This window comes from Pseudophryne corroboree, chromosome 6, assembly GCF_028390025.1.
Source record: "Pseudophryne corroboree isolate aPseCor3 chromosome 6, aPseCor3.hap2, whole genome shotgun sequence".
Classification (NCBI taxonomy): Eukaryota; Metazoa; Chordata; class Amphibia; order Anura; family Myobatrachidae; genus Pseudophryne; species Pseudophryne corroboree.
The window spans coordinates 538,269,402-538,283,368 of record NC_086449.1 but is presented as its reverse complement, the minus strand read 5'-3'; the positions used below and the strand labels follow the sequence as shown (position 1 = coordinate 538,283,368).

The 13,967-nt window shown below is 40.4% G+C and overlaps 1 protein-coding gene across 1 annotated transcript in view; it reads right to left on the bottom strand.

The window, feature by feature from the left end:
- Positions 1 to 13,128, bottom strand: part of EPYC (epiphycan) — a 66,441-nt gene extending 53,313 nt beyond the window's left edge. Inside the window, exon 1 of the mRNA XM_063930500.1 lies at positions 12,956 to 13,128. Coding sequence (XP_063786570.1) covers positions 12,956 to 13,120 — 165 coding nt within the window. The 5' untranslated portion in view covers positions 13,121 to 13,128. The remainder of the gene's footprint in view (positions 1 to 12,955) is intronic.
- Positions 13,129 to 13,967: the final 839 nt, after the last annotated feature.

Here is a 13,967-nt window from a genome sequence, read left to right as displayed (position 1 = left end):
TAGGAAGAGTCCTGTTGGTTCCGAATTTCTTCCATTTACGGATGATGGAGGCCACTGTGCTCATTGTGACCTTAAAAGCAGCAGACATTTTTCTGCACCCTTTCCCAGATTTGTGCCTCAAGACAATCCTGTCTCGGAGGTCTACAGACAATTCCTTTGACTTCATGATTGGTTTGTGCTCAGACATGCACTTTCAAGTGTGGGACCTTATATAGACAGGTGTGTGCCTTTCCAAATCATGTCCAATCAACTGAATTTACCACAATTAATCTGTAGGATCATCCCAAGGATGATCAGTGGAAACAGAATGTACCTGAGCTCAATTTTGAGCTTCATGGCAAAGCCTTAAAAAACACGCCAATGCAGATATATATTAGAGATATGCGGCGGGCACTTTTTCGTGTTTTGTGTTTTGGTTTTGGTTCTTATTCCCCAATCGTGTTTTGGTTTTGGATTGATTTTGCCAAAATCACCCTTTCGAGTTATGGTTTTGGTTTTTGGATCTGGATGATTTAAAAACCCCCACATAAAAACAGCTAAAATCACAGAATTTGGGGGTAGTTTTGACCCTACGGTATTATTAACCTCAATAACATTAATTTCCACTCATTTCCAGTCTATTCCAAACACCTCACACCTCACAATATTGTTTTTAGGCCTAAAAGTTGCACAGTGGTGGCTGTATGACTAAGCTAAGTGACACAAGTGTGCGGCACAAACACCTGGCCCATCTAGGAGTTACACTGCAGTGTCAGACAGGAGGGCAGATATAAAAAAGGCCCCAAACAGCACAAGATGCAAAGAAGAAAAAGAGGTGCAAGATGGAATTGTCCTTGGGCCCTCCCACCCACCCTTATGTTGTATAAACAGGACATGCACACTTTAACAAACCAATAATTTCAGCGACAGGGTCTGCCACACAACTGTGGCTGAAATGGCCCCCACCAAAAAAGAAGCAATCAATCTCTCCTTGCACAAACTGGCTCTACGGAGGCAAGATGTCCACCTCATCATCATCCTCCAGTTCACCCCTTTCACCGTGTACATCCTCCTCACTGAGTATTAATTCGTCCCCACTGGAATCCACCATCACAGGTTCCTGTGTACTTTCTGGAGGCAATTGCTAGTAAAAGTCTTCCCGGAAGACTTTACAATTTATTTTGATGAACATCTTCTCCACATTTTGTGGAAGTAACCTCCTACGCTGATCGCTGACAAGGTTACCGGCTGCACTAAACACTCTTTCGGAGTACACACTGGAGGGGGGGGGGGGCAATGTAGGTAAAATAAAGCCAGTTTGTGCAAGTGCCTCCAAATTGCCTCTTTTTCCTGACAGTATACGTACGGACTGTCTGACATTCCTACTTGGATGCTGACACTCATATAATCCTCCACCATTCTTTCAATGGTGACAGAATCATATGCAGTGACAGTAGACATGTCAGTAATCGTTTGCAGGTCCTTCAGTCCGGACCAGATGTCAGCACACGCTCCTGACTGCCCGGCATCACTGCCAGCAGGTGGGCTAGGAAATGTTATCCTTTTCCTTGCAGCCCCAGTGGCAGGAGAATGTGAAGGAGGAGCTGTTGACGGGTCACGTTCCGCTTGAGTTGACAATTTTAATACCAGCAGGTTTTTGCACCTCTGCACACTTGTGTCTTAAACCTAGGATCGAGCACGGTGGCCAAAATGTAGTGCTCTGATGTCAACAGATTGACCACCCTTGAATCCTGGCAAAGCGAATGAAGGGCTCCATCCACAAATCCCACATACTTTGCGGAATCGCTCCGTCTTAGCTCCTACTTCAATTTATCCAGCTGCTTCTGCAAAAGCCTGATGAGGGGAATGACCTGACTCAAGCTCGCAGTGTCTGAACTGACTTCATGTGTGGCAAGTTCGAAGGGTTGGAGAACCTTGCACAAGCTGGAAATAATTCTCCACTGCGCTTGAGTCAGGTGCATTACCCCTCCTTTGCCTATATCGTAGGTGGATGTATAGGCTTGAATGGCCTTTTGCTGCTCCTCCATCCTCTGAAGCATATAGAGTGTTGAATTCCACCTCCTGCACACCCCTGTCATTTTTGTTTAAATTCTGCACCACCAAATTAATTGTATGTGCAAAACATGGGACGTGATGGAATTTGCCCAGTTGTAATGCACGCACAATATTGGTGGTGTTGTCCGATATCACAAATCCCCAGGAGAGTCCAATTGGGGTAAGCCATTCTGTGATGATGTTCCTCAGTTTCCGTACGAGGTTGTCAGCTGGGTGCCTCTTATGGAAAGCGGTGATACATAGCATAGCCTACCTAGGAATGAGTTGGCGTTTGCAAGATGCTGCTACTGGTGCCGCTGCGGGAGGCCATACATCTACCAGTGGGATGTTACAGTCATATAGTCCTTAATCTGCCCTGTTCCATTTGTCTACATGTCTGTTGTTAAGTGGACACTGGATACAACCGCAATTTTTAGGACACTAGTGACTCTTTTTCTGACATCTGTGTACATTCTCGGTATTGCCTGCCTAGAGAAGTGGAACCTAGATGGTATTTGATACCGGGGACACAGTACCTCAAACAAATCTTTAAGTGATTCTGAACTAATGGTGGATACCAGACGCACCTCTAACACCAACATAGCTGTCAAGGCTGTAGTTATCTGCTTTCCAAAAGGATGACTGCTGTCATATTTCATCTTCCTCACAAATGACTGTTGGACAGTCAATTGCTTACTGGAAGTAGGACAAGTGGTCTTCCGACTTCCCCTCTGGGATGACGATCGACTCCCAGCAGCAACAACAGCAGCGGCAGCAACAGCAGGTGTACCACTCAAGGATCCTATGGAGGAATCCCGGTTAGGAGAGGACTCCTCAGTCTTCACAGTGACATAGCCTGCAGGACTACGGACGTTCCTGACTGAGGAGGAAGTTGACGTTGAGGGAGTTGGTGGTGTGGCTTGCAGGTGCTTGGGTACAGGAGGAATAAGGGACTTAGGTGTCGGTGGACTGCTTACGCTCTTACCCAAAGTTTCTGAAGTTGACACTGACTTCTGATGAATGCGCAGCAGGTGACGTATAAGGGAGGATGTTCCTAGGTGGTTAACATCCTTACCCCTACCTATTACAGATTGACAGAGGCAACAGATGGCTTGACACCTGTTGTCCGGATTTGAGGAGAAATAATTCCACACCGAAGAGGTGGCTTTTTTGACAGTTTGCCCAGGCATCACAATGGGCTTCTTCATCGAAAGGACAGCAGGTGTCTCCCCCGGTGCCTGACTTAAACAAACCACATCACCATCAGAATCCTCATTGTCAACTTCCTCCTCAGCGCCAGCAACACCCATATCCTCATCCTGGTGTACTTCAACAGTGACATCTTCAATTTCAATATCAGGAACTGGACTGTGGGTGCTCCTTCCAGCACTTGCAGGGGGCGTGCAAATGGTAAAAGGAGCCACCTCTTCCCGCCCAGTGTTGGGAAGGTCAGACATCGCAACCACCGACACAATTGGACTTTCCTTGGGGATTTGTGATACCATCTCAGAGCACACAGTTCTTTTCTGTGCTCTTTCCAGCTTAAATCTTTTAATTTTTCTAGCGGGAGGATGAGGGCTTCCAACGTCATGTGAAGCTGAACCACTAGCCATGAAGATAGGCCAGGGCCTCAGCCATTCCTTGCCACTCTGTGTCGTAAATGGCATATTGGCAAGTTTATGTTTCTCCTCAGACGATTTAAATTTATTTTTTTGGTTCTTTTTACTGAACTTTGGCTTTTTGGATTTTACACGCCCTCTACTTTCACATTGGGCATTGGCCTTGGCAGACGACGCTGATGGCATTTCATTGTCTATGTCATGGCTAGTGGCAGCAGCTTCAGCACTAGGAGGAAGTGGTTCTTCTTGATCTTTCCCTATTTTCTCCTCAAAATTTTTGTTCTCCATTATTTTTTGGGAGTTATAAGAGACAATATGCGTCACAGGAATGACTGGAATTACTGATAACACAGGACACTACCAATGGTCTGATGCAGCCTAACAGGTTGTTATAAATAATTGTTATACTGCAGCAGTGGATATATAGCAGCAGCATATATCGCCACTGGAATTACTGATGACACAGGACACTACTGCTGCTCTGATGCAGCCCAACAGGTTGTTATAAATAATTGTTATACTGCAGCAGTGGATATACTGTATAGTAGCAGCGTATATCGCCACTGGAATTACTGATGACACAGGACACTACCACTGCTCTGATGTAGCCCAACAGGTTCTTAATAATAATATAATTGAAATTTGTTATACTGCAGCAGTGGATATACATAGCAGAAGCGTATATCGTCACTGGAATTACTGATGACACAGGACACACACTACCACTGGTCTGATGCAGCCCAACAGGTTCTTAATAATAATATCATTGTAATTTGTTATACTGCAGCAGTGGATATATATAGTAGCAGCGTATATCGTCACTGGAATTACTGATGACACAGGACACACACTACCACTGGTCTGATGCAGCCCAACAGGTTGTTAATAATTAATATAATTGTAATTTGTTATACTGCAGCAGTGGATATATATAGCAGAAGCGTATATCGTCACTGGAATTACTGATGACACAGGACACTGGATATATGGCAGCAGAGAACACCAACACTGTGAAAGGCTGGACTGATACAGCACAATACACTGACTAACCTGGACTGGCCTGCACAACACAGCCCCACTTTACAGCTACACTGGATATATGGCTCAGAGAACACCAACACTGTGACTGCCTGGACTGATGCAGCACAATACACTGAGTGACTACACTGGACTGGTCTGCACAACACAGAACCACTTTACAGCTACACTGGATATATGGCAGCAGAGAACACCAACACTGTGACTGCCTGGACTGATGCAGCACAATACACTGAGTGACTACACTGGACTGGTCTGCACAACACAACACAGCACCACTTTACAGTTACACTGGCTATATGGACTGGACTGAGCAGCACAACACTTGTCACCCCACTTTCCCGCCTGAATAAACAGAGACTGAGCACACTGAATAGTACACGTCCTCTCACTCTCCGAGACTGGAGTGAAAATGGCCGCGACGCGTGGCTCCTTATATGGAATCCAAATCCCGCAAGAATCCGACAGCGGGATGATGACTTTTGCTGAGTTCGGGTTTCCGAGTCAAGATGGAAAATCTGAGCCTGGCTCGGATCCGGACTCGGAAGGCAAAGTTCGGCGGGGTTCGGTTCTCTGAGAATCGAACCCGCTCATCTCTAATATATATATATATATATATATATAGTGCATCCAAGGTCCGACACTCCCAGTGCAGTATAAATGTGGAGTGGGCATTCACTAAATTGACATTGGATCATTCCTGTTGTGCACTTGTATACAAAGGTTGAAACGTTGAAATGCAGGACCATGTGTGTCTCTTAATTACGGAGAGTCAGCTTGAGTGCCGCAGCTTTTGCTGCTGTATTTATATATATACATATACAGGTTGAGTATCCCTTATCCAAAATTCAAAATCCCACATTTTTGGTTCCCCTTCTGAGATAATGACACATATATGTATATACTATATTATATATCTACATAATATATCTGTATATACACTTAATATTTAATATATATGTCATTATCTCAGTAGGGGACCCAAAAATGTGGGATTTTGAATTTTGGATAAGGGATACTCAACCTGTATATATATATATATATATATATATATATATATATATATATATATATATTGGATCAAGATCTGGCAGCAAACAGAAGTAGATCGAAAAACAGGAGAAGGTCAGAATAGTCGAAAACAGGGATCCAATTAACAATCCAAGTCAGCAACAGAGACGCAGTTTAACAACATTGCAGGTACAGCTTGAATACAGCATAGAAAATATCAACAGCACAGGTGAAATGGAAATGCAATTATTAACCTGTTAGGGCCAATGAGCTGAGGTCTGAAACACGACTCCTTCAGTGTTAACATATTGTGGCACCTGGAGACAAGTGGCTGTCCCAGTAGAGAAGACTCTGTCTGAAGTTTCCATACATACCAGCTACAAGCCAGGTGGTCTGTGATTTTTTAGAATGGAGGCTTTTGTGAGTACACCTGTTACAGCCAGTAACATTGATCCAAACATTCAATATACTGTAAATACTCTTCATTATTTAGCAATAAGAGCCTCTATTTTTAACATTTTAGTTTATATTTTAATAACACAGAATAGTATTGTTTATATATTTGTACTGGTTTCTGTAATACATTTACTTATTTTTTTATTGGAATATATCATCCATTACTATATCATCTTTTGTCTGAAATATAATTCAACGTTAGGACTTCAGATGCTTATTCAGAAAACTGTGTACTATTGTGTACTACCCTTAATATTTGAAGCAAAGTAAACATATTTTTATATTATTTCAGTTTCTTACAAGCATAATATAACAGTATGTAAGACTTAACCAAAACACAGACGCACTGCAGTATCATCTACAATGTGGCTCCAAAGGGTTATGATGGCTTAAAATGATTATATAAAAATTACAGTAGATAGGATCAATATGGGGCATATTGATACATGAGGTCAAAAGATGACCCGTGTATCATCCCATGTATGAGGTCATATTTCACCTGAGCTAATCCAGTGACTACTGATTCAGCAGATGACCACTATAGTTGAGGAGACATATCATGATTTTTTGGACTGATTTAGGGGAGGTGTCCTAAGCAGTGAAAAGAGTGGAGAAGTGAGCCAGTGGAGAAGTTGCCCATGGCAACCAATCAGCATTGAAGTAACAGTTATAAATTGCATACTATTAAAATATACAGAGGAGCTGATTGGTTGCCATGGGCAACTTCTCCACTGGCTCACTTCTCCACTCATTTCTTAGTACATCTCCCCCCTTTGTTTTGTAATGTACACCAATGACAACAGTAGGTCAGCAACTATATCCAGTCTAGTTTTGGTTTTCACTCTTACCTTTTTCCTTAGAACATAGTTTCAACAGGTCTTATACATGTTTTATATAAAGTTATCAAACTAGCCAGTTCAAGTGCAATAAAAAGGCAGGCAATAGATTAAGGCAGGTGGAATGGATGAGCATATAGGGAGGGTAACACATCAAGTAACTTCTTTAAATGACTTATGAAACATTGGGGGTAATTCCAAATTGATCGCAGCAGGAAATTTTTTAGCAGTTGGCCAAAACCATGTGCACTGCAGGGGAGGCAGATGTAACATGTGCAGAGAGAGTTAGATTTGGGTGTGGTGAGTTCAATCTGCAATCTAAATTGCAGTGTAAAAATAAAGAAGCCAGTATTTACCCTGCACAGAAACAATATAACCCACCCAAATCTAACTCTCTCTGCAAATGTTATATCTGCCCCCCCTGCAGTGCACATGGCTTTGCCCAACTGCTAAAAAATTTCCTGCTGCGATCAACTTGGAATTACCCCCTTTGAAACAGACAGAATCTCATAATGAAAAATGCATCAAATGCACAGGTTCAAGATACTTGTCAATTAAAAATGAAGGTAGGTAAAATTACTGTAATCTAGCACCCAAGGATCTTAAACATAGGGCTCTCCTTAAATTCTGTTTGAAACATTTTCTTCAAGCATTCTGTTTGAATATGTTTGGCATAATGAGCTGCAGGGAGGCACTGGTTAGTATTAGAGCTGCCTCACCTCTGGTTTCTTCATGACAGTCCCAATATTTCCATCACAGTGCTTCAAATTTGGTGAGATTTGACTATAAAAATGATTACAGTTATACAAAGTTGAAATTATAAGTTAAAAATATCTACTGTGTATTATTCTAATCATTTGTATAGTTCAAACTCTGGAGACAACATGTCACTGTTTTTTCAAGTATCCAATACCTCTTCTCAAGTCCATATCTACTACAATGGTGAAGACAGTTTACATTGTTCCAACATTTTCTGAAGTAGTATTTTCGTTATCTTATTTTGTGGTTGACAAGAGTAGGTTCTGGAGATTATTTGAGTAAAGAAGATTGTGTTTAAGGTCGGGATGTACCAAAGGAAAAATGTGGTAAAAACCCTTTTTTGGGGGTTATTACCTCATTTTTAAAAGTACTAACCCCCGGCCTCCCACTTACCGATGGGGATGGTGGCCTCCCACTTACTGATGGGGATGGTGATGCCAGCTGTTCTGGCATTACCCTATAGAAGCCTAAGGGCTTCTTTCTGCATCCAGACACATCCCGCTGCCTCCGGTGTCCAGCACTGTTCACTCTGGCCCCCCCTAACCTGTGTGCTTACGGCATCCTGGCTTGCTCCCAGATCCCCCAACGTCCTCCTTCCCCAGCAACACAGCCAGCTGTCTTCTTAACTGCAGGAGGGAGGAGGAAGAGCCCAGGACCTCAAGCGGACGTCACCTCCCAGGGTTAGGGGGTGGAGGATACCCATGCATACCCTTTCACCCATCAGCACAGACTTCGCAAGGGGCAGCTCTTATAACATTGCAATAATAATCACATATGTTAGTACAAATGCGATTAGTATCAATGAGTACTGTGGCAGAATGTATTATGCCTTCTTTGTACCTCCTGTCCTTAGTAGATAATAAAACACAGAAAAATTAAAGGTGTTTTCTATCTTAGAAGGTAAGTTAGTAAAAAGAAAGTTAAGTGATATGTTTCAAGAATGTAACCTAGGTCAATAAATTTGGGAACTAATTTAACAGATGACAAAAATTTATATTTTTATTGAACAACAAATATTTAAAGTTCAGTATCTGAATGCTGTGAAGGTCATTGAATGAATTAAAACTTATTTAGAAAACTATGCAATGTGGCATTGTCATTGAAACCCAGAGCAGGGACCAATATGAATGGATTTGATGGGTAGAGAAATGCTTGTACACATATGGTAGCTCAACTATAGAAACCAGTCAGGCAGGGGTCAATACCAGTAGTCAGATGAAGACATAAACAGGACACAAGCACAACAAGGTAAGCAGACTAGACTGAAGAAGTAATAACACATATGATAAAAGGGAAAGTCCTATCACGTAGATAACTATTGAACCAAGTTTCTGGTTCATTGCACACTTCGGCCTATAGTAGACACTCTTTCCATCAGGACTGTCCTTAGGTACTTTGATGCCTCCGGGACTTGAAATAGCATAGTGAACATAATAACTACAGCAGGCCAAACTCATGGTGACAGAACAAATAAACAAATCCAGGTAGGGTATAGTATCAACTGATAAAGAAAGGCACAGCTAAATAATAGAACAGGGATACAAGGATAAACAACACACAGAGCAATACAAAGACAGAAGGGACAAAAAGGCAGTCCACCACCAATGATTTTAATCCTTCTGGTTGAGCTCAGTTTGAAATCTATTCCCCTTTAGTAGCATGCAGGGGCAGCCCAGAACAGGGAATTCCATACTGAAACTGAACCATCTATTTAACCATAGGTTGTACTACCAGATAAATATCCCTATAGATTGTTCATTCAAAATGTATATAAATGTTCCTTCTATACTCGAACACCTACTTATCCCCTAATACAGTTATGTGACAGACTTAAATACTGTAAACTCACTAAGCACTTTTCCCCATTGAAATCTGGCTTTACTACTGTATGACGGAATATGAGACACTTAACTTTTAACATATTTTCTGTTGTTTTTTTTTTTATTAATCTTTATTTCTTAATATATTTTTATTATACTGCCATGTTATATTGTTGAACTTGTACTCAGCCCTAGAGAATATTCTGGCATTATACAATTACTGTTAATAAAAATAGTAATATATATCTTTAAAACTAGGGATTTAAAAAAGTATCTTTATAGTTCTCCATATATAGAATGATCGCTTACCTTTGACAACAATCATAAATGGTTATGATGCTCTTGCACCAAGGAGAAACTTAATACAGTATATCATCAAGACCATCAAAATGCAGACAGTTCCCAGAAATGTAATTGAAGAATCCTGGGGCATTATACAGTCCAGACTACAATATTCATGAAACCCATCACTGGTGTTAAATACCATTTTCCATTCATTGTGTAGAACTTGGTAAAGACTGTGTACTACTCAGAGGTATAGTACTGTGGGGCCCAACAGCAGAGGTGAGTAGAGTGCTGGAGCAGAGTGTGCAAGCCAATCGTAAGAGCCTCTTAAAGGATGTGACACTCATATGCAGTCTGACTCAGCTAACCCCCTTCCCCCCCAGAGAGGGATCCTAAAACACACAGCAGTGAGTTAAACTCAAGAAAGGTGTGTGTGTGTGTGTGTGTGTGTGTGTGTGTGTGTGAATAGGAAACAAACTGGAAAGGCAGCATAATATACTGAAAGGGGCTGAGTTGGACATAATACATGTTGTGGATGGAGGGTCAAGAAAATAATGCAATGGGGGGAGTGAGCAAAATGCATGCATAGATTAGCTGAGTATTATGCAAGCAGGGAAATCATGTGGGAGGGTACAATGTTGTCCTAGCTGGTTTTTCTAAAGAAGCAGAGGAGTGGCTTGAAGATAGCCCACAGGATACATATGACAATTGTGGTACATGTAGGGAAGCAAATTGCATACTGCACTGTCAGTTCTTTGCATGATTAGACCCCTGGAGTCCTGGGAGCAGTATCTGTGTAGGTAAGAGGTTCTGTTTGTGGTGGTGGGGCAATACTGTATCTGTGCAAATCAGTCCAAAAAGTCAGACTTTATATTTGGTTAATGTTACAGAAAAGTGGTTGTTTAACATGATTATATGAGGGAATGGTAATATTGGTATCTGAAGACATGGGTAAGGAAAATACATGAGTATGTTAATTCCAATAGAATGGTGACCGGCACTAGCCATACCACTTCGGGCTTTAGGCCTGCTTCCTCTGGTCTCACACTGAGGTAAGATATGTCCGTATCTAGATGCTTGAAAATGTTGCTGAAGGTCCTACTGTACTTTCACCCCTAGATTTTACTGGTGTTTTCAGAAAAACTATAACAAAGTAAACTTTTTGCAACAGCACTGTCATAAATTTATAGTCCAATGGCTTAGCTCTTTCTGCGTATGTAATCTAGTGTAGCAAATTTTCACAGACTCATCTGAATACACTCTGGTGAGATATGGGCGAGCATATTAAGTGGGGTGAGTAGAAGTAGAATAATTGATTTTCAGACTTCACTCTCTCATCAATTTTTATGGTGTATTACATGGTACTTTCTAGATTGTCTTGAAGTGAGTAGGATATCATAGTGGTATCTAGTGACTTAAGTCCAGCATGCAATTGTGCAGAATCCTCACATTGAAAAATGGTAGTTGAATAGCAAAATGTTCCTCAGTAGACTTCCATGTCTTGGAATGGTCAAAGCGACAGACCTGTTTGTATCATCATATCAAAGTCTGAGATCCTGAAAACAGTAAAATCCATCAACTGAGGATAAGTCAAGACTTCTCTGTAGGAGCACAATAGCCTGAAATATAGTTTACAATATAATATGCTTCCAATTACAGTGGGACATTACCCAGAAAACCTGCTTGGGATGTCCAACTTTAGTTCAAGAAGCTGAATGTAGCAGAGGGTTACCTTCATGAATAGCATTCTTCTGGACTCAGCTTGTGGTAGAGAGACTCCAGGAAATTTGGGTAAAGGTAATTTGATCAGTAAAAGCAGTACTAGATCAACAGGTAGAGTTCAAGTCAGGTGGCAAAGTTCAATATCCAGGAGATAAAAGCGAGGAGCATCGATGACATATCAAGATATATAATAATATCCAGTTCAGAGTTCAGAACTTATGATCAATGTTAAGCAATGCCAGGTATGGACCTATACAGTCAGCACAATCCATGTGAAGTGCGTATCAGGCTGTGATGCAATATTGTGTGTCTGACCATATAGATAGCACTGCACATGTACAAGACTAACCTGATTTTGAGATATCATGGGAACTGATGAGTACAGGATAGAGGTCGGTGGGTAGAGTGTCAATCTCTAAGATAAATTACTGCCAGTTTTTTTCAATCACTGTTGCATATTTATTGGAACCATTAATAATGCTATGGAGGAGTTTAATAAAGAATTGAGCTTTATCCACAGATGGTCTGGTGTCACTTTATTGACATCTCTGATGTGCGCTGTGTCACTACAACTGTACCAGCTACTGTAATAGTAGAACTGTTTTTCAGACTTGAATTTTCAAGGGCCCGTTTTTAAAACTTCAACACACAAATTCTGGGGATACAAGAAAGATTGAGCTGGCCTAAAGGAGACTAAGTAAGAGTTTGGAACATGTTGGTTAGCACCGCCTACCTGTTAAATACTTGCTACAATATAACATCTCATTGTGTTATTGATGTCATCACTTATTCATCCAATGTATGTGCCACAAATGGACATGAGTCTTTGCTGTAAATTATTTTGATTAAGCCATTGAATGTAAGGCAAGTGACACTGTAAATTGCTTTTTGTCTAATTTACCTTTTGTCATGAATAGTATTCTCGATCACTTTTTGTAAGAACATATTAATATTATGTGCATTTTTTAATTTACATTGAGCCAGAGTTTAGTCTATGTTTTAAGGATATTCATGCTTGAGCACAGGTGACTTAATTACAATCTCAGCCAATTTGATGTAATCATCTGGACACAAGCATGAATATCCTTAAAACCTGGACTGTAGTGATGGACATTGGGAATCTCTGCATTGAGTGCACGCTTTCAATGTGTAGTAAGTTATTGTGTTCCATCCCAATACTAACATTTTAATTTGCCTTAAAGTGTATTCTCTCAATAAAATATGCAAACATTAAAACACACAAACATATTGCGATTTCACTCTTTTTACAACATTACTCAAGTTCTTTTATACTGTACTTTTTTTTTAGCTTTTAGTAGTTAGTCCTCTTTTATACAGTTCATTTAATGGAAAACATAAAAATGGAAATAAATACCTCCCCTTGATCAGTATTGCTGTTATCATCATAGTCATAAATATTATCCAGTTCTAGATCAACTTCATATGTGTCTGTGTCATAGTTAATGGCATCCGTTGACGGAGCAGCTACTACAACTTTAAGTATAAAAAGTCCCAAGAACATATTTCCAAATGTCTTCATTCTTCAAAGCTTGGAGGAGACAGCAAAATATACATAGAATTAGGAATTTTTTGCAATGTGATACATAGCTGTAAAATAGTACTATGTTTAAAATGCAGTAACATATCGTGTGTGTGTGTGTGTGTGTGTGTGTGTGTGTGTGTGTATATATATATATATATATTTATATGATATATAGATACATGTGGATGGTAAGGACTTGAGAAGTATTGAGATTATCAAACAGGAGCATTAATTCAGTGACTTCCTTCAGTGCATCTAAATGAGGGTTCTGAGATATTTTGAGTGAATGCCATACAGTATACAAGTCAACACCTCACAGAGGGGGTCATTGGCATTTAAGGAAGCATAATACTACTTTAGAATAATATTTGTGATGTTATAAATATGACGTTTGACTCAGTAAACATTACATGATGCAGGCAGGAAATCATCTAACTTTCTCAGCGAGTTGCATGGCTACAGTGATTAATGTTTCAAACAACAATAATCAGCTTCAGTGCTATTGCACAATGGCTTCCATTACAATAAAAAGTAAGTGAATGCCAAAATAACCATCGAAACAGCTGCATGTGGGGCAGCTTAAGACTGTCTTTTGCTACACATTTACATTTATTTGTAACATGTAAGGAAGCAGCCATTTTGCTTGCTCTGAATATCACCAATATACCACTTTGGAACAGCTCCTCTAGTGGCCATATTATCATGAAAAATGATACAAAGTTTGCATCACAGTGATGATATTTGCATTAGATATCTATAAACATGAAGGCAACTTTTCTATTTAATTAACAGAAAAAAAACTATAAATACATTTATGGACCTAAATCCATATATCACACATGTC